This window comes from Hylobates moloch, unplaced genomic scaffold (genome assembly GCF_009828535.3).
Source record: "Hylobates moloch isolate HMO894 unplaced genomic scaffold, HMol_V3 SCAFFOLD_19, whole genome shotgun sequence".
In the NCBI taxonomy this organism is placed as follows: domain Eukaryota; kingdom Metazoa; phylum Chordata; class Mammalia; order Primates; family Hylobatidae; genus Hylobates; species Hylobates moloch.
This window is the reverse complement of record NW_026652294.1, coordinates 15,035,071-15,062,832: the sequence shown is the minus strand read 5'-3', so window position 1 is coordinate 15,062,832 and position 27,762 is coordinate 15,035,071. Positions and strand designations below refer to the sequence as shown.

The 27,762-nt window shown below is 55.8% G+C and overlaps 1 protein-coding gene across 4 annotated transcripts; it reads left to right on the top strand.

Annotated features, from left to right (window-relative positions):
- Positions 1–27,361, top strand: LOC116459413 (SH3 domain-binding protein 1). Of its 4 annotated transcripts, none has more exons than XM_032139958.2 (18): positions 1–250; positions 1,518–1,560; positions 1,830–1,934; positions 3,010–3,086; positions 3,366–3,477; positions 3,568–3,644; positions 4,115–4,259; positions 5,103–5,171; positions 5,336–5,426; positions 5,829–5,974; positions 7,295–7,406; positions 7,747–7,828; positions 7,921–8,001; positions 8,801–8,917; positions 10,607–10,704; positions 10,997–11,180; positions 14,270–14,364; positions 25,983–27,361. In XM_032139958.2, exons 1-18 carry the CDS (start codon positions 192–194, stop codon positions 26,297–26,299), a joined length of 2,010 nt encoding a protein of 669 aa, XP_031995849.1. In that variant the 5' UTR covers positions 1–191; the 3' UTR covers positions 26,300–27,361. The 4 variants fall into 4 exon arrangements, with proteins under 4 accessions (XP_031995849.1, XP_031995848.1, XP_031995844.1 ...); XM_032139957.2 differs by lacking the exon at positions 25,983–27,361 and adding an exon at positions 16,425–16,601; XM_032139953.2 differs by lacking the exon at positions 25,983–27,361 and adding an exon at positions 15,772–16,537.
- The last annotated feature ends 401 nt before the right edge of the window (positions 27,362–27,762 follow it).

The following is a 27,762-nucleotide window of genomic DNA, read 5'->3' as shown; positions in this document are numbered from 1 at the left end:
CCGGGGGCGGAGTCGTGAGCGGGGGAGGAGAGAGCCGGCCGCCAGCAAGAGCCGCGCGGCGGCCCAGGAAGCGAGAGCGCCGCCCACCCATCCGGGGCAAGAGCCGCGCCGCAGGAGAGGCAGGCTGGATCAGGGGCTCCCCGGACCCGCGACCCCCCCCGTGACCCCGCAGCCCCCAGCCCGCCCCCAAGATGATGAAGAGGCAGCTGCACCGCATGCGGCAGCTGGCCCAGACGGGCAGCTTGGGACGGTGAGTGTCACCCCCTTCCAGCCCCACTCTTACCCCGGCAGGACCTGAGGGTTCGTAAAAGGGTCGGGGGAGACGGGGGTGGGGGAGGCTGGGGACAGCTGGGCAGCGACCCTCTGAGCGGCCAGACTCTTGCCCTCTCTTCCTCCCCTCTGAATGCCGCCCCCGTCTCTCGGGCAGAGCTGGAGGAGCAGAGGTGGCCTTTGGGGGAAGGGATGCCCCCCCTTACTGGATTGGAGGGGGCTCCAGGCGGGAGAATGCTCTCTGCCCTAGGACACTGGGACTTCTCTGCCTGTACGAGTCTCTAAGTGGATGGTCCTCCTGACCTCACTTGTACCCTCTGGACAATGGGGCAGTTCACCACCTCTGCTTGCTGGGCCAGGGAGGGAGGAGGGTCGATTTAGGGCCACAGACCTGGGGCGAGGGGAGGAGATGGGTCCTGGCCTGGTGGGAGGAGGGGCCTGCCCCTGGCCTGCAGCGTCCCTTCCCCTCCCCCTCCCCCCAGTCCAGGGGCCTCCTGCTTCTCCGTCTCGTTTCTGCTTTTCTTGGACTCAGGTGGAAACATCCCCAGGTCTCCCAGCTCCTACCCCCAGCCTCTGAGCCAGTGGCACGGAGGCCGGAAGTTTGGGGAGCTTCTGAGAGCCTGTCTTCTCTGCTCCTCTTCCCCCAGCCTCAGGAGTTCCCCATTCTCTGGACCCAGGGAGGGGACCGGCTGTCCAGAGACCTGGTTCTAGTCTCACACTGGCACAGATGCCTATGTAGCCTGGACAGTCAGACCACCTTGCGTTGGGCCTTGGCATCCCCCATGTGTCCCTAGGTGGGGGCCAAGGGCCTGTGCACCCCTGCCCACAGCTGTAGTCCAGAGTGCTGTGTGACTGCGCCTAGGAGTCTGAGCTCCCTCACTTCCCGTTCTTGGGGCCAGCTAATACTCCTCATCCCGGGGTGGGCTGAGGATTTGGGAGTGGGCAGAAGAGAGGCTTCTGTGTCCCAAAGCTGGGCCCTGGGTGGGTCTCTCAGCCTCCCCTTTAGTTTCATCTGTCCGCCCTCTCTGAGGACACAGCCCTGGGTGGAGGAGGAAAAACCCATGTATCCTATTCCCACCCGCATGGAATGTGCTCTGACTGGGATGAAGCAACTGGGCCACCCAGGGCAGGCCACACCTGGGAGGGACAGTGGAAGCACTGGGGTCCAGGTGCCCTGCTTCGGGGAAGGGAAGCAGGGGGGCATTGTAACCCAGGCAGGCTCAGCAGAAGCACTCTCCCCACTGCAGTACCCCGGAGACCGCTGAGTTCCTGGGTGAGGACCTGCTGCAGGTACGTGTCTGGGCTGGGCAGGTGGGAAGGCAGGCCTGTGTCTGAGCCGGGCGGGTGGGAAGGCAGGCCTGTGTCTGGGCCCGGCGGGTGGGAAGGCAGGCCTGTGCAGGCTGTCGGAGCAGAGGGCCGGGGCGGGGATGCCAGGTGGGGGCCCAGGTTGAGTCATTCCTCAAGCTGTTGGCCATGGGGTCCCCAGGGGACAGGAGAAAGTTTCCTGCTCAGGGGGAGACAGCCTCTCTTGATCCTTAACCTCCAAACCGCCTTCCCAGGTAGAACAGCGGCTGGAGCCGGCCAAGCGGGCAGCCCACAACGTCCACAAGCGGCTGCAGGCCTGTCTGCAGGGCCAGAGCGGGGCAGACATGGACAAGCGGGTGGTGAGTTGGGGGTCCCGGGAAGGAGGAGCCTAAGCAGGAGACTTCATCCAATGGGGAAGCAAGGTCGGGGCTGGGGTTTCCTTGGCAGTCTGAGTGTCTGGCACCAAGGGCATGGAGACTGCTCTGTTCCAAGGCCCGTCTGGCACTGCACTCAAGAGGCCCTATACTTTCCCCATCACCTTTACCCCACTTCCCTGTGCACCAGTTCCCATAAGCCAAGGCCAGGCCTCTGACAGCACCTGAACTTCTCTGTCCAATCAGCATGCAGAGCAGGCTCTCAATGGGGCGGCCTCAGAGGGCTTCCTGAAGGAGGTAGCAATTGAGCTGGCTTTTGAGGGATACTCATGTATTAATCAAGAGGCAGCGTTTATTGGCTGATAACCGGCAGTCTATTGCTAACATCAGTGCATTGTCTCATGGAACACTGGCACAACCCTAGGGGCAGGCATTGTTTTACAGATGAGGAACTGGAGGCTTAGAGGTAAAGTCACTTGTCCAAGGTCACATAGCTAGTAAGTGGCAGAACTGAGGTTTGAACCCTGGTCTCTGATCCCAGAGCAGGCATTCTCCGTAACTCCAGATGGGGTGGGAGTGTGGGGCCATGTTTTGGAATCAGCTGACAACTCACTGTGGCCAAGGCAAGGAAACTGGGAGCCATAGAGCATTTGAGCTCAGCGGTGGCTAGGTTAGCCACATATACCCTGGGACAGGGGAAACAGCCCCCGCTCCCAGGCCAGCTCCCCCTCCCATTCTCCCTCCACCTGTGTGACCTGGGGCAAGCTCCCTGCCCTCCATGCATCTTAGTTTCCCAGTCTGCAGTAAGACTTGGTCATTCCTTCCTGCCCAGTCAAGTGGTTTCTGGGAAGAGGAAAAGGGCACACCAGATGGGGAGGGGCTCCATCCACGGTCTCAGGGAAATGTCACCCCCACCACGCCTTGTCATCTTGTTTCCACTCTCATCTGGGACTGTGGCCCTCCTGGGTTCCCTCCTCTCCTGCCCCAAGGGGCTGGCCTGGTGCTCAGGCAGGGTGGAGGGAGGCACGGACACTCACCGCCGGCCCCACCCTCCCTGCAGAAGAAGCTTCCCCTCATGGCTCTGTCCACCACGATGGCCGAGAGCTTCAAGGAGCTGGACCCTGATTCCAGCATGGGGTGAGCACAGACGGGGCCTGGCCCTCACCTGGGAATACCAAGACGTGATCTCAGCTGGGAGGGGGTCCAGGTGGTGAGGGCATCCACATCAGAAGAATGACCAGGCTGGGGACAGTGCCCAGGTCAGCGAGGGTGGCCAGGCCTGGGAGGGTGTTCGGCTTAGCAGAGATGAAGGATATCTAGGAGGGGCCGGAAGTGAGGGAGGAGAGGCCCCACCAAGTGTTTCCAGTGGAGGTGAGGGCAGCGGGCGCCTGGACCCATGGGGTGCCGTGTCCACAGGAAGGCCTTGGAGATGAGCTGTGCCATCCAGAATCAGCTGGCCCGCATCCTGGCCGAGTTTGAGATGACCCTGGAGAGGGACGTCCTGCAGCCACTCAGCAGGCTGAGTGAGGTGAGCCCGTGCCCTGCTCCCAGCCCCCAGCTTCCCCAGCTTCTGGCTCCCTCCTCCCCCAGCACACTGACCCCCCATGCCCATCCCCAGGAGGAGCTGCCAGCCATCCTCAAGCACAAGAAAAGCCTCCAGAAGCTCGTGTCCGACTGGAACACACTCAAGAGCAGGTGGGAGCCCCAGCCGCTCCAGGGGCTCATATCTGGGTCAGCCCACAGAGATGGTCATAGAGCTTTGAGGCCCTGGCCACACCAGGAGAATTCTTTGGGGCCTGCTGAGTACAGTGTGTGTACTTGTGCACGCCTGGTCCCTAGGAACACAGGTGGTGAGGGTATCTGTGAGGGTGTGCCCGTGTGTGTCACAGCTGGTGCTGGGGCGACCCCAAAGCCTGGGATCGCTGTAAACAGTCCTGCGGCGGCCCCATTCTCCACTCTGTGGAGTGGCTGTGATCACCAAACTTGCCACCAGGGGGCAACCCAGAGCACTCATGGCCCAGCCTGGGCAGAGGCCCCGGCCAGTGGAGCTCTCAGATCTGCAGCTCTAAATCCTAGAATCCCATGTAGTCTGCTGTATGGAGGGGACACTTGGCTCTGGACATGCAATAGGGCAGGTGACCAGCTCACCTTGGGATCATCCCCAGGCTCAGTCAGGCAACCAAGAATTCAGGCAGCAGTCAAGGCCTGGGAGGCGGCCCGGGCAGTCATAGCCATACAACCATGGCCAACAAGGTGGAGACGCTGAAGGAGGAGGAGGAGGAGCTGAAGAGGAAGGTGGAGCAATGCAGGGTGAGGGCCATGGGGGTCCCCTGGATATGTAGGGGTGGCAGGAGTGGGTCCTGGCCCCATCTCACAGGCAAGGAAGCTGAAGTTCAGAGAGGTGACGTGACTTGCCTAAGGCCATATGGCTAGGAGCCAGCAGAGCTCCGCCATTCCCTCGTAGCCTCTCTGTCTGTACCCCATGCATAACTTGGGAAGGCGGAGACTTGGTCTGTTTCCTGAGTCTCCATGTGTGTGTTTGCTGAGTGAGCGAGTGAATGAATGAATGAAGAGTGAATGAAAGAATGCTTGAATGGTGAATAACAGGGCACTGTGCAAGGCCAGGTGCGGTGGCTCACGCCTGTAATCCCAGCACTTGGGGAGGCCGAGGCGGGCGAATCATGAGGTCAGGAGTTCAAGACCAGCCTGGCCAACATGGTGAAACCCTGTCTCTACTAAAAATACAAAAACTTAGCTGGGCGAATTGGCAGGTGCCAGTAATCCCTGCTACTCAGGAGGCTGAGTCAGGAGAATCGCTTGAACCCAGGAGGCAGAGGTTGCAGTGAGCCGAGATCACGCCACTGCACTACAGCCCGGGCAACAGTGTGAGACTCCGTCTCAAACAAAACAAAAAAGAAGGCACTGTGCTAAGGCTATGGGGACACAGAGATGGGGACGAGAAGCCAGAAGAGTTTGAGGGAGTTCCCAGGGGCTGGCCCCAAGCACCAACCTTGGCAGAGAGAGGAGCCTGGCTAGGACCTTCCACCTGCAGTTGTGTAGCCTGGGGCAGGTCACCAACCCTTCCAAGCCTCCCCTTCTCCTCTAGACCCCCCAGCCTCACCCAATGTAAGCTCTCCCCTCTCTATCCCCAAGGACGAGTACTTGGCCGACCTGTACCACTTTGTTACCAAGGAGGACTCCTATGCCAACTACTTCATTCATGTGAGTCCAAGACCGGGCCCCAGCCATCCAGAGCTCGGGGGCTGAATGCCAGAGCCAGGGGCCACTGGGGCTGTAAGATGGTGGAGGGGGTGTCTGCTCTCAAGGACCCTATAGAAGGCTCATCTTCCCTCACTTCCGCTCAGGGTGTCCCTTTGTCCCCACAGCTCCTGGAGATTCAGGCCGATTACCATCGCAGGTCACTGAGCTCACTGGACACAGCCCTGGCTGAGCTGAGGGAGAACCACGGCCAAGCAGGTGGGGACATAGGCCCAGCGATACCACATCCCTGACTGTGCCCTGCTCGGGGCTTATTGAGAAGCTTGCACTTCATCCTGAAAGGCAGCAGGAATCTGTGGATGGGTTCTGAGAGCTAGGCTCAATCTGTGATGGAGAGGCTGCTCTGGCTGCCGTGTGGAGGGTGGAATGAAGGGGGCAGGACTAGAGCCAGGCCTGTTAGGCAGAAGGAGGCAATGGTGGCCTAGACTAGGACAGAGGTAGTGGAGGCGGGCCGATTCGAGAGATGTGATGGATGATTTCAGGTGTGTGCCTGGACAGTCAGTGGCAGGTGGTACCACCTTGAGGACATCAGGGGGGTGCCCCTGCCTGACTGCTTGGGGTGGGAAGGCCCTGGGCCACTGATCTGTTTCATCCCTGCAGACCACTCCCCCTCGATGACAGCCACCCACTTCCTCAGGGTGTATGGGGTGTCGCTGGCAACCCACCTGCAAGAGCTGGGCCGGGAGATTGCCCTGCCCATCGAGGCCTGCGTCATGATGCTGCTTTCTGAGGGCATGAAGGAAGAGGTGGGGCCCCCTGGGGCAGGTGGGGAAGGAGCACGGGGGCCCTCATTCTGTCCCAAACCCCCAACTTGCTGCCCTGTCCCGGTGCCTGTAATTCCCTCATTCAAGCCCAGCTCCCTGGGAGAAGACATGGCCGCCTCCTGCGGCATCCACACCACCTCCCCCGTGTCAATGCTCGCGTGGGCCAAGTGCTGTGCTAGAAGCCTTTGCATTCCTGGCTCCATTTCTTTTTTTTTTTTTTTTTTTTTTTTTTTTTGAGACGGATTCTTGCTCTGTCACCCAGGCTGGAGTGCAGTGGCACGATCTCGGCTCACTGCAAACTCCGCCTCCCGGGTTCACGCCATTCTCCTGCCTCAGCCTCTCCGAGTAGCTGGGACTACAGGCGCCCGCCACCACGCCCGGCTAATTTTTTGTATTTTTAGTAGAGACGGGGTTTCACCGTGGTCTCGATCTCCTGACCTCGTGATCCGCCCGCCTCGGCCTCCCAAAGTGCTGGGATTACAAGCTTGAGCCACCACGCCCAGCCTCCTGGCTCCATTTCACAATTTCAGAAGAGAGAGACAGAGGTAGAGAGGTAACCATGCCCAGAGTAATATGAGAAGGTGACTTCGCAAACCAGGGGCTCTGCTGCCACACACTGGCTGGATCTGCTGTGAATACATTGCCCCCCTTGTCCTGAAGACAGACCCTAGTGATGGCAGGTACCCCAAAACAGTTCTGAGCTGCTCAGCAATCCTGCTGGGGCTTCCTTTCTCCCTTACACTTCTTTTTTTTTTTTTTGAGATATGGAGTCTTGTTCTGTTACCCAGGCTGGAGTGCAGTGATGTGATCCTGGCTCACTGCAACTTCCACCTCCCAGGTTCAAGCGATTGTGTCTCAGCCTCCCAAGTAGCTGGGATTACAGACGCCCACCACCATGCCCAGCTAACTTTTTTTATTTTAGTAGAAATGGGATTTCACCATGTTGGCCAGGCTGGTCTCAAACCCCTGGCCTCAAGTGATCCACCTGCACAGGCCTCCCAAAGTGCTGGGATTACAAGCGTGAGCCACCACACCCGGCCCCTCCCTTCCACTTCTGACTGGGCTGCCATTTCCCCATGATTTTTCCCACCTCCTCCCAGACTTCCCAGCCCCACCCTCTGCTCAGAATTCTAGACCTTGAAGGTTGAGGCCCGTGGACACCGTGGTGCCCACACTGCCGGCCAGACCAGCGGGGACACAGGCCTAGCAAGGGCCAGTGGCACACCCCAGGCTACAAGTGCGCCAGGGTGTCCTGCCCTGCCCACCCCTTTTTGACCCTTGCCTGCCTCCTCTCGAACCCAGGGTCTCTTCCGCCTGGCTGCTGGGGCCTCGGTGCTGAAGCGTCTCAAGCAGACAATGGCCTCGGACCCCCACAGCCTGGAGGAGTTCTGCTCCGACCCGCACGCCGTGGCAGGTGCCTGATCCGGGGAGCCCTGGGCAGGAGGTTGGGGGTAAGGGGTGCAGCGGCTTGAAACGATCCCAAGATAGCCTGGCTGTAAGACTTGATATTCTGTTGAGACTGAGGACATTCAGGGGTTCTTAATGTGGGGTCCATCATGAGCCCCCCCAAAATGTTTGTACATTTTTCTGGGGACAAGATGGCTAGCCTTCATTTTCTCAAAAGGGCCTGCAGCCCAAAGAAACTGTCAGACCTAGACACGTTAGTGTGAACAAGGGCTGAAGGTTCCTTCTACAGGGAGAGTGGGAGAGCGGGATGGGGGCTGCCTCTGACCCTCCCCACACCCCTGCTTCAGGTGCCCTCAAGTCATATCTGCGGGAGCTGCCAGAGCCTCTGATGACCTTCGACCTCTATGATGACTGGATGAGGGCGGCCAGGTGAGGATGTTGGAGGAGGGAGGGGATGGGGAGGAGAAGGATGCAAAGGTGTAGCTCTGCGCTGGCTGACAGGTCTCTCCACTCCCCGCCAGCCTGAAGGAGCCAGGGGCCCGTCTGCAGGCCCTCCAAGAGGTGTGCAGCCGCCTGCCCCCCGAGAACCTCAGCAACCTCAGGTGAGCCCGAGCCTGCCTCCCCAGCCTGCCGCAGAGCCAGAGCCCAGCTGGGATCAGGGACCCTGGGACCCCGGGCTTGAGCCTGGCCTTGCCACTGTATCCTAAGAAATATTTCTGAAAATGCAGCTTTGATGGATTAGTCATTTATATATATAATTTTTTTTTTTTTCTTTCTGAGACAGGGTCTCACTCTTGCCCAAGCTGGAGTAAAGTGGTGCAATCTCAGCTCACTGCCATCTCCGCCTCCTGGGTTCAAGCAATTCTCCTGCCTCAGCCTCCCGAGTAGCTAGGACTACAGGCGCCGGCCACCACACCCGGCTAATTTTTGTATTTTTTGTAAAGATGGGGTTTTACCATGTTGGTCAGGCTGGTCTCGAACTCCTGACCTCAGGTGATCCACCCGCCTCAGCCTCCCAAAGTGCTCGAATTACAGGCGTGAGGCACTGCACCCGGCCAGATTAGTCATATATTTTTATGCGAAGCATTGAAATAAATGAGACCTTGAACTTTTGAAGCCATACCTAGCCTGGCTTCACATGCCACCTCTGGGCAGGCCACTTGGCGTCATCATCTGGAAAATGCAGATTGTAACAGTCCCTACCCTATAGAGTGGCTGCGAGGACTCAGCTTGGCTCAGTGCCTGCTGCAGGGTTGGCGCTCAGTGGATAAGCTGATTTAACTGTGACAATGTTAAGACCATTCTGGGCGGTGCCTTTCACACTATTTGGAAACCCTGTGCTGGAGAATTCTCAGGGCTGGGTGCGTTCTGCCCCTGGCCTAAGCCTGCCTCCACCCTTAGGTACCTGATGAAGTTCCTGGCACGGCTGGCGGAAGAGCAGGAAGTGAACAAGATGACACCCAGCAACATCGCCATAGTCCTGGGACCCAACCTGCTGTGGCCACCTGAGAAAGAAGGGTGAGGGGCCACGGGCTGGGGGAGGTGGCAGGAGGAAGGCAGATCCCCCCCAACCATCTGTTGTCTATTTTTCCCCTGGACCTCGGTGTCCCCATTTTTGGAGTGGGTTTTTGAGGCCGTTTTTGAGGCTGCCGTGAGGAACAGGCCGAAGGGGCCGTGCAGGCCACAGGGCTTTGGAGAGAGGCAATTCTGGCATTTTGGCCAGTGGTGGTGATCAGGTGTTTAGTGGGATGGGGGAGCTGGGAGCCTAGAGATCAGGTTCTTTTTTTTTTTTTTTTTTTTGAGACGGAGTCTTGCTCTTGTTGCCCAGGCTGGAGTACAGTGGTGTGATCTCGGCTCACTGCAACCTCCGCCTCCCAGGTTCAAGCGATTCTCCTGCCTCAGCCTGCCAAGTAGCTGGGACTACACGTGCGCACTACCACTCCTGGCTAATTTTTTGTATTTTTAGTAGAGACAGGGTTTCACCGTGTTAGCCAGGGTGGTCTCGATCTCCTAACCTCGTGATCCACCAGCCTCGGCCTCCCAAAGGGCTGGGATTACAGGGGTGAGCCATCGCGCCCCAGGTGTGAGCCACCGTGCCCAGCCTGATCAGGTTCTATTAATAGCTCCGCCCCTCCACCTTCCAGAGATGGGCCTGAGGAGGTCACCCTTAGAACCTCCATTTCCTCATCCATAAACTGGGCAGAAATCTTACAAACTTTGAGGGCTTTTGCTTTGGGGAGTGAGCGATATGATGAACTGAGAAATGTTTTAGAAACTGTGAAGTGCAAGCCAGGTCCAGTGGCTCTTGCCTGTAATCCTAGCACTTTGGGAGGCAAAGGTGGGAAGATCACTTGAACTCAGGAGTTTGAAACCAGCCTGGGCAACTTAATGAGACTCTGTCTCTACAAAAAATTAAAAAGAGTAGCCAGGCAGGTGGTGCGCACCTGAAGTCTGAGCTACTCAGAAGGCTGAGGTGGGAGAACTGCTTGGGCCTGGGGCGTCAAGGCTGCAGTGAGCCATGATGGAGACCCTGTCTCTAAAAATGAAGAAATAGGCCGGGCGCAGCGGCTCGCGCCTGTAATCCCAGCACTTTGGGAGGCCGAGGTGGGTGGATCACCTGAGGTCGGGAGTTTGAGACCAGCCTTACCAACATGGTGAAACTCCATTTCTACCAAAAATACAAAAATTACCTGGGCATGGTGGTACATGCCTGTAATCCCAGCTACTCGGGAGGCTGGGGCAGGAGAATCTCTTGAACCTGGGAGGTGGAGGTTGCAGTGAGCCAAGATTGTGCCACTGCACTCCAGCCTGGGCGACAGAGCAAGACTCCGTCTCAAAAAAAAAAAAAAGAAGAAATAATAAAATTAAAGTGTAAAGTGCAGTGCTATGTGAGGAGTCATCATTATTTACGTGGCCACAGATGGCAAGATTTCCTCTCACGTGCTGATTGCATTTGCTTGGTAGAGGCGTCTAGATCACAACCATGAAGAAAAGGGTCCTTGATTAATGAGTGATGTCTGTCGGGGTGAAGGAAGGGGGACATTTGGCATGTGAGTGACACATTTACCATCAACCAGTGGTTTATGGGCATTTTGAGAACAAGGACTCAGTATGATGGATCCTTGTGTCTCCATTGCCCAGCACAGGGCCAGACAGAGAGTTGGGGTCACAAACCCTTTGCTAAGCAGATGCATCTCTTTGTCTCAGGGACCAGGCCCAGCTGGATGCGGCCTCTGTGTCTTCCATCCAAGTGGTGGGCGTCGTCGAGGCGCTGATCCAGAGCGCAGACACCCTCTTCCCTGGAGGTGAAGCTCCCGTCTGCATGGACGCCCCGCTGGGTGCCCTCCTTCTGCTCTGCTCCCTCCCCTGCAGCCCCACAAACTCACTATAAGTCCAGGAGGAAGTCTGAGCCTCAGTTTCTCATTTTTACAACGGGGATGGTCTGCCTGCTTTGTGGGGTTGTGATGAGGCTCACACGGGAGTGGGGAAGCTGAGCATGGTCCAGATGGGTTCAGGGGAAGGGGAAACGGTCCTGGCCAGTGGAGTGAGGAGCCTGGTGCAGTCTCTGAGAGCCATCTCCGCTCCTTCTGTCTCCAGACATCAACTTCAACGTGTCAGGCCTCTTCTCAGCTGTTACCCTCCAGGACACAGTCAGTGACAGGCTGGCCTCTGAGGAAATTCCATCCACTGCTGTGCCCACCCCAGCCACCACCCCAGCTCCGGCTCCAGCTCCAGCTCCAGTTCCAGCCCCAGCCTTGGCTTCAGCGGCTACCAAGGAAAGGTGAGGACTGAGAGGCATGAATGGCTCCTGTGGTGGTCCCACAGTCAGCCTGCCTGAGGCACCATGTCTCAGAGCTGGAAGCTGATTTTTGGAAATGTAATTATTAGTATTTTCATCTCGAATACCAGATCTCCTAGTTTGGAGAGGGTGGGGTGGAGACTCAGAGGCGGCATTTGTCTCAGCCACTGATGTGTGAGCGCCCTGTTCATCATGTGGCAATTTCCTGAGCACCTACTGTATGCCAGGCTTTGTTTCCAATCCTAGGGAACTCGAGAGATGATCATTTTGGAATCTGTAAATACCTTCCAGTTTTGTTTTGTTTTTTAAGACAAAGTCTCACTCTGTCGCCCAGGCCAGAGTGCAGTGGCACAATCTTGGCTCACTGCAACCTGTGCCTCCCGGGTTCAAGTGATTCTCTTGCCTCAGCCTCCCAAGTAACTGCGATTACAGATGAGTGCCACCACACCTGTCTAATTTTTGTATTTTAAGTAGAGACGGGGTTTTGCCATGTAGGCCAGGCTGGTCTTGAACTCCTGGCCTCAAATGATTCACCCACCTTGGCCCCTGAAAGTGCTGGGATTACAAGTGTGAGACACTGCACCTGGCCTCTTTTTTTTTTTTTTTTTTTTTTCCTGAGATGGAGTTCACTCTTGCTTAGACTGGAGTGCAATGGCGAGATCTTGGCTCACTTGCAGCCTCCACCTCCCGGGTTCAAGCAGTTCTCCTGCCTCAGCCTCCCAAATAGCTGGGACTTCAGGCATGCACCACCATAGCCGGCTAATTTTTGTATTTTCAGTAGACACAGGTTTACCCCATGTTGGCCAGGCTGGTTTTGAACTCCTGGCCTCAAGCGATCCGCCTGCCTCGGCCCCCCAAAGTGCTGGGATTACAGGCATGAGCCACCGTGCTTGGCCACCATCTTCTCTTTGATTGTTTAAATCTGGAAGGGCTTCGTGGTACCGTGGTGCCTCCATACCAAGCAGCTACTGTTCAGGATACCACAGAGCACTGGGGCTCACACCTTGAATTTCCTGATGAGCAAGACAAACGCTTACGTTCCAAGGCACAGGGAGAGAGAGAGACAGCATCAAGCACAGCCACCAGTGCGTTCTCTCTATAGTGTCAGGTGGAGAGGCACTGCCAAGGGAGGGGGAGCAGGTTAAGGGGGAGCGTGGGGGCTACATTAGCTGTGGGGCCAGGAAAGGCCTTGCTGAGGAAGAGACGACCAAGCAGAGACCCGAAGGCAGTGAGGAATGAGCCTAGGACCCCCTCTGCTTCTCACCCACTCTCTGGCTTCCGGTGGCCAAAGCAGCTCATAAAGATCACGTGGCTGGGCGCGGTGGCTCACACCTGTAATCCCAGCACTTTGGGAGGCCGAGGCGGGCAGATCATGAGGTCAGGAGATTGAGACCATCCTGGCTAACACGGTGAAACCCCGTCTCTACTAAAAATACAAAAAATTAGCCAGGCATGGTGGCATGTGCCTGTGGTCCCAGCTACTCGGAGGCTGAGGCAGGAGAATGGTGTGAACCCCGGAGGCGGAGCTTGCAGTGAGCCGAGATGGCGCCACCGCACTCCAGCCTGGGCAACAGAGCAAGACTCTATCTCAAAAAAAAAAAAAAAAGATCACGTGGAGGCAGATTGGGCAACATAGCAAGACTGTGTCTCTACAAAAAATAAATGAGGTCGGTGTGGTGGTGCACACCAGTGGTCCCAGCTACCCAGGAGGCTATGGTGGGAGGATTTCTTGAGCCTAGGAGGTCAAGGCTGCAGTGAGCAATGATTGTGCCATTGTACTCAGCCTGGGCGACAGAATGAGATCCTGTCTCAAAAAGAAATGGCTGGATGTGGTGGCTCACTCCTGTAATCCCAGCACTTTGGGAAGCCAAGGCAGGTGGATCACTTCAGGTCCAGAGTTTGAGACCAGCCTGGACAACATGGTGAAATCCCATCTCTACTAAAAATGCAAAAAATTAGCCAGGGATGGTAGTGCGCACCTGTAATCCCAGCTACTCGGGAGGCTGAGGCAGGAGAATGGCTTGAACCGGGGAGGCAGAGGTTGCAGTGAGCCAAGATCGTGCCATTGCACTCCAGCCTGGGCAACAAGAGCAAAACTCCATCTCAGAAAAAAAAAAAAAAAAAAGAAAGAGAGAAAGAAAGAGAAATGGCCGGGTGTGGTGGCTCACACCTGTATTCCCAGCACTTTGGGAGGCTGAAGCAGGTGGATCACTTGAAGTCAGGAGTTTGAGACCAGCCTGGCCAACATGGTGAAACCCCATCTCTACTAAAAATGCAAAAAATTAGCAGGGCATGGTGGCGCACGCCTGTAATCTCAGCTACTCGAAAGTCTGAGACAGGAGAATCCCATGAACCCAGGAGGCAGAGGTCACAGTGAGCCAAGATCATGCCATCACACTCCAGCCTGAGTGACAGAGTGAGACTTCTTCTCAACAACAACAACAAAAAACAAGGCTAGGTGGTGCACACCTGTAATCCCAGTACTTTGGGAGGCCAAGGTGGGCAGAAGATCGCTTAAGGCCAGGAGTTCAAGAACATGACAAAACCCCGTCTCTACTACAAAAAAAAAAAAAAAAAAAAAAGCTAGGCATGGTGGTGTGTGCCTATAATCCCAGCTACTCCAGAGGCTGAGGCAGGATAATTGCTCGAACTTTGGAGGTGGAGGCTGCAGTGAGCCAAGATCACGCCACTGTACTCCAGCCTGGGCGACAGAGCGAGACTCCGTCTCAAGAAAAAAAACCACATGGAGGCCGTGAGCTGAGGCAGAGGTCAGGGCCTATGTCCCACCTCCCATCCTGCCCCTACCTACCAGGCAGGTGGGGCTCCCTCCTGGTCCCTGGAGGAACATGGACTCTGTCACAAGGTCACAAAGCAGCCAGGGGCTCAGTGGATGCAGACCCCGACCAATGCCAGAAGCATCTTCTGGCAGGGGTGTGTGGCGTGGGGACAGGGTGATAGAGAGTGAGTGCTGGGAGGATCCAGACTCCACCTGGCAGCTGGAGACTCGTCAGGATTCCATGAGACTTCTGGGAGGTGGCCAAGTCTGCCCCATCCTCTCCTTCCCTCTGCAGGACAGAGTCTGAGGTGCCCCCCAGACCAGCCTCCCCCAAGGTCACCAGGAGCCCCCCGGAGACGGCTGCCCCAGTGGAGGACATGGCTCGGAGGAGTGAGTTGGCTGTGGGAGGGGAGGAGGGGACAGAGGGTGGGCGGGGAGAGGGGACAGGCAGTCCCAGGTCCCCCTATCTTTTTAGGCAGCCAGGGGAGGCCAGGAATAAAGGTGATAAAGAGCCCAGGTTTTGCCACCTGGCACTCTGGGTTTAGATTTGAGCTCTTTAACCTTGGGCAGGTGAGTTCACCTGTCTGGGCCTCACCTTCCTCCTCTGTGTAATGGGACAGTGTCTGCACTTACCTTATGGGGCTGCATGGAGCCTGCAGTGGTGCTGCAGGAAGAGTGCCTGGCCGTGGCACACAGCACGTGCCCACTAAAGGGGAGCCGGCGTGAGTACTGGGGTACTGGAGTCCCGTCCCTCCAGAAGCCCAGAGGTCACAGACTACAGTGGAAGGAGGGAGTCTTCAAAGGGCAGTGAAGGGGCTGGGCACAGTGGCTCACACATGTAAACCCAGCACTTTGGGAGGCTGAGGCGGGTGGATCACTTGAGGCCAGGAGTTCGAGACCAGCCTGGCCAACATGGTGAAACCTCATCTCTACTAAAAATACAAAAGTTAGCTGGGCATGGTGGTGAGTGCCTATCATCCCTGATACTTAGGAGGCCGAGACAGGAGAATCACTTGAACCCGGGAGGCGGAAGTTGCAGTGAGCAAAGATCGCGCCACTGCACTCCAGCCTGGGTGACAAGAATGAGACTGTCTCAAAAAAAAAAAAAAAAAAAAAATGTCAGTGGCAGTGAAGGAGAGGAGGTGGCAGGGGTGGGAAGAAACCAGGGGCCTCCTTCTGAGCCCCTCTGGCACACTCACCTGTCAATTTGGCCCAGAGCCGACCAGGTGAGAGAGTGACTGACACTCAGTGGAGGCAGTGGGCAGTGGACAGCCAGGAATAGGCAGAACAGCTCTGGGAGCCTGGTGACCAGGGCTGGTAGGTAGTCTACAGTAAAATAAAAATGAACAAGATAGGCCAGGGACGGTGGCTTATGCCTGTCATCCCAGCACTCTGAGAGGCCGAGGCAGGAGGCTCGCTTGAGCCCTGGAGTTCAAGACCAGCCTGGACAACACAGCAAGACCCTGTCTCAAAATTTAAGAACTTTTAAAAACTAAAAAAAATGGGCAAGATAATTTCAGAGGACAAAAAGTCCTGCGAAGAAAATACAACTAGAAAATGTGACGGAGCAGCTGGGGTGGGTCATGGGGTGGGGCTCTAACTAGGGTGCTCAGGGAGGACCTCCAAGGGGCAAAGGGCACAAGGAGAGGCCTAGATGATGAGGAGCCAGCCACGGAAACGGGTGTTCCCGGCAGAGGGAACGGCAGATGCAAAGGTTATGAGGGGGCACGGAGCTTCGTGGATTCACCACAGGCCACGTGGACACTCAACCTCCCTCACCCTTTCCTTCCTCAACAGCCAAGCGCCCAGCGCCAGCCCGGCCCACCATGCCGCCCCCCCAGGTCTCTGGCTCCCGCTCCTCCCCTCCAGCCCCGCCCTTGCCCCCTGGCTCTGGAAGCCCTGGGACCCCCCGAGCCCTCCCCCGACGTCTGGTTGGCAGCAGCCTCCGAGCCCCCACAGTGCCACCCCCATTACCCCCCACACCCCCTCAGCCTGCCCGGCGCCAAAGCCGGCGTTCACCAGCCTCCCCCAGCCCGGCCTCCCCAGGTCCAGCCTCCCCCAGCCCAGTCTCTTTGAGTGCCCCCGCACAGGTGGACCTGGGGTCTGCCACAGCAGAGGGAGGAGCCCCTGAGGCTGTCAGTGGGGTCCCCACTCCCCCAGCTATCCCCCCTCAGCCCCGCCCCAGGAGCCTTGCCTCAGAGACCAACTGAGCGGCTGGTTTCTGCCTAAGCAACCCTCGGCATCCCCTCCCTCCCCACCTGGCCCTCCCAGGACAGCTCTCACCCCCCACAAAGGGGCGTGGGCCTCCAGCCTTTGCCCACAAGTGCCTCAGTGCCCACTGGGTCGGCCCCCATGGCCAGGAGGGCTCAGGACAGTCCTCCACTTCCTGACCTTTTGCTCGTCCACCCTGGGCTTGGGGACCCCCCACCGGATTCTCCACTCTCCAGCAGGTCCTAGGGGAGCCACCGGAAGGAAGGAGAGGCTTGCCTGCTCCTACGGGACTGATTCTTCTCTTGATGACATGTTTTTTGTAAGGCTGGTAAATAAATTATTTTGGACAAAACTGGAGCAGGTGCCCAAATGATAGTTTTATTTTCTGTCCTTGAAATAAAGAAGCCAATTTTATAAAGGGGAAAAAAAATACATATTCTTTGCCTCCTTTCTTCCTGTCTGAAATGAGATCACAGCAGACATTTTTAGAGCTTTCTCTGCACTACATGCTGTGCTTTTCTGTGGATGATTTCCACTTAATCTTCTCCTACTGCAGTAAATACCATTACCTCTTACCAGTGAGGAGACTGAGGCTCAGACAGAAGTGACCTGCCAAGGTCACACGGCAGTCAGGCAGGGGCCTGGGATTAGAGCCTAGGTCTGACTCCAAAGCCTGGCTTGTCCCTCACGTTCTGGACAATTTACTTAACTTCTTGGTATCCCTTTTCCTCATTTGTGAAACTTTATAACAATTCCCTCCACAGAGGCATTGCTCTCCATTGAAAACCAAAGCACCAGCCTTGGCCCACGGAAGTGCCTACCGCTCCCACTGTTTCCTGGACCCCTCTCCTTCCAGGAGGAGGCTGGAAAGGCTCCCCAAGGAGCAGGGATGGATCTGTCCTCAAACCTTCCCTAAATCTGCTCTGTGCCAGGCCCTGAGCTAGCTCCCAGACTTAACCCTACACCCAAAGAGTTCCCGAACAGACAGGCAGAAGCAACCATTAGAATCAAGTGTCTGGCCAGGCACGGTGGCTCACGCCGATAATCCCAACACTGGGATCCTGAGGCAGGAGGATCACTTGAGCCCAGGAGTTCTAGACCAGCCTGGGCAACATAGTGAGACCCCGTCTCTACAAAAAAAATTACAAAATTTAACTGGGCATAGTGGCATGTGCTTGTAGTCTCAGCAACCAGGAAGGCCGAGGCAGGAGGATCGCTTGAGCCCAGGAGTTGGAGGCTTCAGTGAGCAGTGATCATGCCACTGCACTCCAGCCTGGGTGACAGTGTAAGACTTGTCTCAAAAACAAATAAAATCAAGTGTCATTGCACTGGGAGCCCATATTAGCCAAGTTAGGGGTGGCCATATAACCTAGACTCATGTGTATGGGGTGGGTGGTTAAGAACGGCTTCCTAGAGGAGGGATATTTAAGGGAAGTCTTTCAGGAGCTGACCTGAAGATGAATTTTATCTGTTTATTTTTATTTATTTATTTATTTTGAGATGGAGTCTCGCCCTGTCGCCCAGGCTGGAGTGCAGTGGTGCGATCTCGGCTCGCTGCAAGCTCTGCCTCTTGGGTTCAAGCGATTCTCCTGCCTCAGCCTCCCGAGTAGCTGGGACTACAGGCACCCGCCACCACGCCCAGCTAACTTTTTTTTTTTCATTAGAGACGGGGTTTCACCGTAGCCAGGATGGTCTCGATCTCCTGACCTCGTGATCCGCCCATCTCAGCCTCCCAAAGTGCTGAGATTACAGGCGTGAGCCACCGAGCCCGGCCCTGAAGGTGAAATTTTTAAAGGAAAAAGGAACATTCAGGCCAAGGAGACTACCTATGCAAAGGCCAGGAGCAAAAGGCTTAGGGCGCTTGGGGAATAGGAGCTCGTTGAGCTTCCAAGGTTGGGTTACAAGGTACAGTTTTTCCCAAGTCTTTGGAGCTCCAGTTGCTCCTGGGGGTCACAGCCTTTTCTGAAGTTGGCAGACTTCAAAACTGTGACACCACAGCTCACAATTCATTCATCCCCACACTGCAGACCAGTGGCTCCTCAAAGGTCCCCAGACCTGTGGTTGCTTCCAGATCACAAGGCCCCCTCCCTAAGATAGGGACCCAGCCAACCTGGGTCACCCCATTACTATCCTGGGCAATTGGCCACGATCATTCTGGCTCCTGCCCTCCTGGGGCGTGCTCCAGTGACAGCCTGCCTGCCTCTAGCCCAGTGCTTCCCTACCCTAGCCTCACAGTAGAATCCCTGGAATTAAACCAACTAACCAACCAACCAAAAAATGCCCAATCCTCACCCAAAACAGTTACATGAGAATCTGTCCTGCTACACATCGGTGATTTTAAAAGCATTTGTCAAAAGACATTGAACTGTACATTTAAGATCTATGTATTTTACTATATGTAATGATATCTGAAAATAAGTTCCCAGGGGACTCTAACGCAGTGTGAAGAATTACTGGTCTAGACCGAGGGCTCCAGCACCCAAGAAGACACCATGTGCCTCGTACCCCATCATACCCACACGTTTCTTGGGACTTCGCTCTGAACTGGAGGGTCCACGATTCAGAGGGCAATGAGATTTGACCCAAAGGCAGTTCATTTAGCATCTGTTTTTCTCCTAGCAACCAGCTCGCCTAAGTTTCTGATTGGCTGGAGGTCGCGGGGCCTTTCGCTTCGCGTTTTGTTTGTAGATTCTTATTGGTTAAGAAGAGCGTCAGTCTCCCACCCCGTAAGCGTGTAGTCGGCGATGAAACTCGGCGACGACTGGTCCAGCAGAACCAGGGACGGGGAGAAGGATCAGGTTAGCTCTTCATTGGTCCCTTCCCTTCGGTGTTGGCCACGAGTCCGCCCCTTTCTCCAAGTTCCGTTAGCTCGCGGCCTTGCTCCTCTCCGGGACTCTCGCCCCCATTGGCTGCAGGCCATGCCTTCGCCCCGCCCCCCGGTTCTTCCAGCGCGCCAATTGGCGGCTGCGGGGAACGTGCCGGGGCGAGCGCGCCGTGCCCGCGGAGAAAGCACGACGCGGGAGGCCGGCGGCCAGCCGGCTGTATGGCGCGTTGCGAGAGGCTGCGCGGAGCGGCCCTGCGCGACGTGCTGGGCCGGGCGCAGGGGGTCCTGTTCGACTGTGACGGGGTGCTGTGGAACGGCGAGCGCGCCGTGCCGGGCGCCCCGGAGCTGCTGGAGCGGCTGGCGCGGGCCGGCAAGGCGGCTCTGTTTGTGAGCAACAACAGCCGGCGCGCGCGGCCCGAGTTGGCTCTGCGCTTCGCGCGCCTCGGCTTCGGGGGGCTGCGCGCCGAGCAGCTCTTCAGCTCCGCGCTGTGCGCCGCGCGCCTGCTGCGCCAGCGCCTGCCCGGGCCTCCAGACGCGCCGGGCGCCGTGTTCGTGCTAGGCGGCGAGGGACTGCGCACCGAGCTGCGCGCCGCGGGGCTGCGCCTGGCTGGGGACCCGGGCGACGACCCGAGCGCGGGGGACGGCGCGGCCCCGCGCGTGCGCGCGGTGCTCGTGGGCTACGACGAGCACTTCTCCTTCGCCAAGCTGAGGGAGGCGTGCGCGCACCTGCGCGACCCCGAGTGCCTGCTCGTGGCCACCGACCGTGACCCATGGCACCCGCTGAGCGACGGCAGCCGGACCCCTGGTGAGCGCGGGAATGGCGGGGAAACTGAGCTGGGGGCGACCTGCGCATTCGCCTCCACGCCTAAGGGTGAGGGGCGGGGAAGAGGCGTCTCCAGGTGGCAGGTGGGGAACAGGAGAGGGCGAGGGAGGCCCAAGGTGCTTTGGTGTGTGGTGGGGGTGATCCCTGTAGCCGCCATCCTGTGAGGGGCAGCAGTGTGGTCCCTGTTGGACAGAAGAGGAAACTGAGGCCCATTGTAACTCAGGGAGTTGGGCGGAATTCTGCCCTACCCACCATCGGGGTGGGGTTGGAGAGGAAGCCTGGAAGGATTGTCCCCGTGTGAGGGTTGAAACACCATTCCCAGAGGCAGAATGTAGGCAGATGTGTGGAGAGCAAAGGCGGTGGAGTTTGACCTCAGTTCTAGGTCCAGCTCCAGCTCCACAGCTGTGTAATCGTGTTCAGTTACATAACCTCCAAGCATCTCTGCCTGGATGAAAAATGGCAGTGTTCACCACGCCTGGTGACAGTGATCAGGGTGAGTGCCTGGCACATAGTAGGTGTTCAGATGATGTAAGTTGTAGCCAGAGTCCCCCATATTACAGAGAACTTAATGAAACAGCTTGGTGTGTGTTCTTCTTTGGTTTCCAAATTACTCTGGAGATGGGAGTTATTGTCCCATTTCTCAGTTAAAGAGACTGAGGCAGCCGGATGCAGTGGCAACGGCCTGTAGTCTCAGCTACTCGAGAGGCTGAGGCGGGAGGATTGCTTGAGCCTAGGAAGTCAAGGCTGTACTGTGCTATCATTGCGTCTGTGAAAAGCCACTGTACTTCAGCATGGGCAACATAGTGAGACCTTATCTCTAAAAGAAGAGGAAAGAAACTGAGGCTAAGAGAAGGGAAGTGAGCTGCCCAAGAACAGATACAGTGAGCCCCTCCACCTCCTGTGTCCCCACACACCTGCCTCCATCCTGCCTCTGAGAATTGGTGTTTCAGCCCTCACACATAGGGACAGTCCTCCCAGGCTTCCCCTCCAACCCCACCCCAATGATGGGTGGGGCAGAATTCTGCCAGCAACTCTCTGGCAGAGTGATAGAGCGTGGGAACCTGAATTTGGCCTTTGTGACACCGACCTCCAGTGCACTCTTCACTGCTGTCATCTTGCGAGTTCAGCCCTCCAGGGGAGGCAGAAGCAAAAGGAGGCCCCTTCATTGTTGAGGGTTCGAGTCTGACAAGAGCAGGTGGCAGCAGAGGCTAATTGGCAGTGGTCAGTGTATGTGCACAGGTAAATAGCCCAGTCAGTAGACTGGGGCCATGGACAAATCTCTGTCACTCCCTCTCTGTTGGCCACTGATCCAGACAGCCATTGATATTAAATCCTGGGGGTACAGGATGGTATTGAGTGGAGAGAAGTAGACACAGGATTATGGTGGGGTGGTGAGCAGGGCCTAGTGCCAGGGGCATCTAGGAAGACTTCCTGGAGGAGGCATGATGCACGGCAGTGATAATACACCAGGAGATGTAAACCCAGTGTTATGGCATGGCAGAGAGGGATTCCGTAGTCCTTGGCCTCTCCTGGCTGTGCTGCACACCTGCTTGGTATGTGGGCTCACCTCAGCCTCAGTTTCCCTATAAATCTGTGTCGAGGGCGCTCTGGTCAGGGCTCTCAGCGGCAGCAGCTCCTGCCTGCCTTAGGTTATGCTATGAAAAGTTTTTCCCAGGAGGCCTCAAGGCTCAGGTTAAGGCTGTGGGTTAAGAGGTTCCCCAGGGCTCAGGAAGGCTGGTTGTCAAGGAGCTAGGGAGAAACCAGGCACTGCCCACACCTGCCTTGCAGGCCTCTGTGGAATCCAGACCCCTTTGGTCTCTAGCCACCCGGCTGTGCCCACCCATCCTGCTGTCACTCCCACAGCCTAGAGGGGGAGGCAGAGGCTTAACAAATACAGCGCTGCGATCATGTTTGTGCACAACTTGATGCAGCTTTCAAACGGTGTGGTGTGGTGTGGTGTGTGTGTGGTGTGGTGTGACAATATTAATAAAAGCCCCCATGATGCATATGTCTGAAATAATGCAAATATCTCACCCCCAATTCCTCCTCCCCCGCCCCAGGGACCTCCGAAATTGTGTGTTTATCTTGTCACCACATGACAGCCACTTGAGCTGACAGATAGAAAGGCCTGCTGTCTTAGGAATACGTCATCAGCATAACATGCAGAGCGGTGGATTACAGAGTGGAGGGGAGTGGAATGATGGTGGCCTGGGAGCGATGTTCCCAGATGCCGCTGCTAGGAGGCTCACTTCCCTGAGGTCAGGATCTTTGTAGTATTGACTGCTCTGTCCCCTGTGTCTGGCATGTAGTTGGGCCTTAGTAAATATTAGCTGAATGAAGGAAGTGGGACACAGGGCCCAAAGGTGATCAGCTCCATCCTGGTGGGGAAGGACAGAGTTGGGGCCATTCTTGAGCTCAGAACATTTTGGGATGACTCAGTGGAAGCCCTTTCTGTCCCAGAAGGAATCGCTCACCAGCGGAGCACATGGCTTTTATTCTCTCTCATTTTCTTTAATTTTTTTTTTTTTTTTTTTTTTTGAGACAGAGTCTTGCTCTGTCACCCAGGCTGGAGTGCAGTGGCCTGATGTTGGCTCACTGCAACCTCTGCCTCCCAGGTTCAAGTGATTCTCCTGCCTCAGCCTCCCCAGTAGCTGGGATTACAGGCACCCACCACCACACCCAGCTAATTTTTATTCTCTACCAAGTTCTTAAAATAGGCAGGTCATAAGATGTCAGATGGGGGGAGAACTCCCAGGGGTGTTGCCCTGGGCCAGCCTGAAAGCATGAGTTCTGGCCCACCTCGGCCTTGATCTTGTGACCCTGGGAAGTTTCTCTTCCTCATCTGGGGACAGCAGGGCTGAGGAATCTTGCTCTCCCCACCTGTTTTCCCCTTTGTTCCCCTTCCCCATCTTTGCCTTTGGCTTAACTGAGTGGAGTGTTGTCGGCTTTGGGAAGGGAGACAGGAGACCCAGAGCATTTGGGGTCAGACCAGTGGTGCACTGAGAAACATAGAATAGCAGGGAAAGCCATGATTATACCATGTACTGGCTTCTGTGGTGTAAATACTCCCAGTACAGCGGATCTTGAGCTACCAATGTGAAGTCAGTCCTTGAACGTGGGGTCGGGAAGAGATGTGCGGTAGCACACACCTTCATACGGGATTTCCACCATCACAGGTATGGTGGAACCTCAAGAGCAAAAAGAGCAGAGGCTAGTGTGGTTGAATAACTAAGAAGTGATGAGTTTTGAGATCTTATTACCTTCGTTTTAAACATTATCATTTAGGCCGGGCACAGTGGCGCACGCCTGTAATCCCAGCACTTTGGGAGGCCGAGGCAGGTGGATCACTTCAGGTCAGGAGTTCGAGACCACCCTGGCCAACATGGAGAAACCCTGTCTTCACTAAAAATACAAAAAGTAGCCGGGTGTGGTGACACGCGCCTGTAATCCCAGCTACTTGGGAGGCTGAGGCAGGAGAATGGCTTGAACCCAGGAGGCAGAGGTTGCTGTGAGCTGACATCACTCCATTGCACTCCAGCCTGGGTGACAGAGTGAGACTCCATCTCTAAATAAATAAATAAATAAATAAATAAATAAAAGATTATCATGGGCCGAAGTGGCTCACGCCTGTAATCCCAGCACTTTGGGAGGCCGAGGCGGGCAGATCACGAGGTCGGGAGATCGAGACCATCCTGGCTAACACGGTGAAACCCCATCTCTACTAAAAAAATACAAAAAAAATTAGCTGGGCATGGTGGCGGGTGCCTGTAGTCCCAGCTACTCGGGAGGCTGAGGCAGGAGAATGGAGTGAACCCGGGAGGTGGAGCTTGCAGTGAGCCGAGATGGTGCCACTGCACTTCAGCCTGGGCAACAGAGCAAGACTACGTCTCAAAAAAAAAAAAAAAAATTATCATATAGTTGTAAGTTTGTAAGCTAACTTTTTTGAGACAGAGTCTCACTCTGTCACCCAGGCTGAAGTGCAGTGGCACGATCACAGCTCACTTTAACCTCAAACTCCTGGGCTCAGGCACTCTTCCTGCCTCAGCCTCCTGAGTAGCTGGGACTACAGGTATATACCACCATACCCCACTATAATCCTGTGTCTACTTCTCTTCACTCAATACCATCCTGTACCCCCAAGATTTAATATCAATGACCGTCCGGGTCAGTGGCCAGCAGAGAGGGAGTGACAGAGATCTGTCCACGCCCCCAGTCTACTCACTGGGCTGTTAACCTGTCCACACACACTGACCACTGCCAATTAGCCTCTGCTGCCACCTGCTCTTGTCTGACTCGAACCCTCCATGATGGAGGGGCCTCCTTTTGCTCCCGCCTCCCCTGCAGGGCCAAATTCGCAAGATGACAGCAGTGAAGAGTGCCCTGGACCGGGTGTCGGTGTTACAAAGGCCAATAATTTTTTTATTTTTTGTAGAGACAGGGTTTCATGGTGCAGGCTGGGCCTTTTATTTATTTATTTATTTATTTATTTATTTATTTTAAATGCAGCTGTGCCTGGAATAAGTTGACTTTTTTTTTTTTTTGAGTCAGAGCCTTGCTCTGATGCCCAGACTGGAATGCTGCAGTGGCGCGATCTCAGCTCACTGCAGCCTCTGCCTCCCGGGCTTCAGTGATTCTCCTGCCCCAGCCTCCCGAATAGCTGGGATTATAGGCGTGCGCCACCGCGTCTGGCTAATTTTTGTGTTTTCAGTAGAGACGGGGTTTTACCATGTTGGCCAGCCTGGTCTTGAACTCCTGACCTCAGCTGATCCGCCTGCCTCAGACTCCCAAAGTCCTGGGATTACAGGCTTGAGTCACAGCGCCTAGCCAGCTTTTCTTTTTTTTAAAGTTTTTAAATATATATCTATATTTAAGTAGAGATGGGATCTCCCTATGTTGCCCAGGCTGGTCTTGAACTCCTGGGCTCAAGCAGTCCTCCCACCTGTGCTTCCCAAAGTGCTGGGATTACAGGCATGGGCCACTGTACCCAGCCATAAGTTGACTCTTAATAGTACCTTCCTTTAACAACCAGCTCATAAAATTCCTGCATAGGAAACAATCTGTACTCCCAGGTCAGAGCTGGGTTGGACCCACCCGAATGCAAATCCTTTTGCTGCCACTTACGAAGCTGTACAACCCCAGGCAAATTACTTAATGTCCCTGAGCCTTGGCATTCTCATCTGTAAAATGGGCTTCCATAAACACCCAGCACAGGCCAGGCGGTTTAGAATGTGCTTAGTAAATGGTGATTATCATCATTTGTTCAGGGACATTAGCATGAAGGCCGAATGTTCTGGCACAAAGACACGTCTGTGGGACAGGCACAGTGGACTTATTGTGTGAGGCAGGATGGTACTGGGCTGGAAGACAGGACTGTCCTTTAGTTCTAAACAGTCCTCCTATTGTTGGACATTCGGGCGTGTTCCACAGTTTGGCTTATCAGTTACTGTAGCCACAGACGTCTTCCAGCCTGCAGCTTTTTGTCTCCAGCTGGAATTCTCTTCTTGTGATCACTTTCCCCGGGGAGGCAGACTGGGTCAGAGGTGCGAACATTTCTGTGCCCCGCTGTGTTCCAAAGGGGCTGTGCCAGTTTCTGACGCCAGCCACATGAATTCCTGCAGCAGTAACCACAACTGCTATCTGTTAAGTGCTGTTCCATTTACAAAGCACTTGCCCCTGTGTTGCCCAGCGCCCCTTTGGAGGTAGGCGTTACTTGGATTCTGCTTTTGCGGGAGTCCGGAGAAACTCGGGGTGGTTGAGTGGTTTGTCCAAAGGCCCACAGCTGCCAGGGTGAAATCGCGAACCTCCGGCAGGACTGACCGAGCCAGGCCCTGTTCACCTGCAGTAGCTCCATGCATCCTCACAGTACCCACATGAGATAAGTGCCATAGACATCCCCATATTAGAGATGGGAAAACCAAGGCACAGAGAGGTTAGCTAGCCTGCCAAGAACGGTGGAGATGGAGTCCAGATACCGGCATCTGGTTGCCGTCTCTACCCTTAGCCACTACAGTAAGACTCGGAAGTGGGCTTTCTGGCTCGTGTCAGCAGCTGATTTGACCCTGGCACAATCCGTCTCCCTGGACTTCCAGTTTCAGAGCCTGACGCTGTCCCTGCCGCCCTCCTGCTGACTGCGTCTCCATCTCCCTACAGGCACTGGGAGCCTGGCCGCTGCGGTGGAGACGGCCTCGGGACGCCAGGCCCTGGTGGTGGGCAAGCCCAGCCCCTACATGTTCGAGTGCATCACGGAGAACTTCAGCATCGACCCCGCACGCACGCTTATGGTGGGTGACCGCCTGGAGACCGACATCCTCTTTGGTCATCGCTGTGGCATGACCACTGTGCTCACACTCACAGGAGTCTCCCGCCTAGAAGAGGCCCAGGCCTACCTAGCGGCCGGCCAGCACGACCTCGTGCCCCATTACTATGTGGAGAGCATCGCAGACTTGACAGAGGGGTTGGAGGACTGAGCCCACTGCCCCTGCAGCCACAGGCCCACCCCTCCCCACTCCCCGATCCCGCAGGTGGAGGCAATGGGTCACGAGCTGTGTTACGCACAACCGGCTCCTTGGCCCAGTTCTGCACCGGGGTGGGGCTGGGACCCGGGGAAGGTTTGAGGGCCCTTGCAACCCCCTCCCAGCAGTGGCTGGGCACTCTTTGCTGCCCCAGAAGCTGGTCCCCTATGGATTCATCTTGGCCCGACCCAGCTAGGTGGCCTTATTTCTTGCCCTGTCACCTTCCCTCCTTGAAATCTGGGCCCTGGTGCCCGCTGAAGATTTCCTCTATCCCTGAGCATTTAGTCTTCTCCCCCTTCCCTGGGGCTTCTAGAGCTCTCTCTGCCCCTCAGGTCCTGGCCCTTGGGTCCTTGTCAACCAGAGGTCTAGGGAACCACAACCCTTATTGTCCTGAGTGGACCAATCCAAAGGCTAAGTGATAGTGACTCATCAGTGTTGGGTCCTGTGGGGTACCAGTTTAGGTTTCTACGTAACTGACCCTTTCATGTCCTGGAGCCCAAGTGGACCAATCGGAAGCCTAAGTGACGATGACTCTCGCATGTCCTAGGTCCCTAGGTGGACCCGTCCCGACCCCAAGTGATAGTGACCCAGTGGTCTTTTAGATCCTCAGTAGAACAGTCCGGAAGCCTGAGAGACAGTGGCCTCTTGATAATCTGGGTCTCATGGGACCAGCCAGGGGTCCAGGTTTCAGTCAGTAAATAAGAGTGGTCCACGTCCTAAAGACACCCCTCCTCTACAAAGACTTGTGATGCTCTGGGGCTTCTGTGGCCAAGCCCCACCCTTTCCTGGTCATGGTACCCATACAGTGTTGATGGCCACAGCTCGAAGGGGGGCTTTCGTGTCCTCCTGTGCGGTCAGTGTTTTCAGTACCACCTCTCTTACGTTCCCACTCTCGGCTATTTACTTATTTATTTATTGTGTGCCAGTGATGGTGGGTGGGGGCTGGGCCTTCCCCGCCACCTCCACCCCTGTTGTGACCTGTCCTTCCGTACTTAATAAAGTGCGCGTGGGAGTGTTCCCGTGTTTGAGTCCATGTTTGGGGAGAGAGGAGGACCCCCTGCTGGAGCGTGCTCTCCCTGGAGCTGGCCCGCCACATTGTTCCCTGCATGAAATGACCCATTCCCGTTCTGAGTGTCTTCTGTGTGTAGCGATTCTTTGAGTCAAGAGCGCTTTTTATGTCAAAGTCTTTGTATACTGACTGATTTCAGTGCTTTGGGAAACCCGGCATGTTTGAATTACTCATTCCTATACAGCAGGAAATGGGATCAGAAATGTGATGTTAACTTACCAAGGGTGCACAGCTGGACGCTGTGCTTGCCTAATGCAGGATTTGAACGTGCATTGGCTGACTGTAGGAAGCTGTAGCCCCTCTCTGCAGACACTGAGAGGGAGACAGGAAGGTGGAGGATGAGGTCTCA

Excerpts from the sequence above, each read along its gene's own strand:
- LOC116459413 (XM_032139953.2), top strand. The coding sequence starts at position 192 with ATGATGAAGAGGCAGCTGCACCGCATGCGGCAGCTGGCCCAGACGGGC. Across the intron at positions 5,427-5,828 it reads GGAGAACCACGGCCAAGCAG|ACCACTCCCCCTCGATGACA; the intron begins GTGGGGACATAG and ends TCATCCCTGCAG. Across the intron at positions 10,705-10,996 it reads AGACACCCTCTTCCCTGGAG|ACATCAACTTCAACGTGTCA; the intron begins GTGAAGCTCCCG and ends TTCTGTCTCCAG.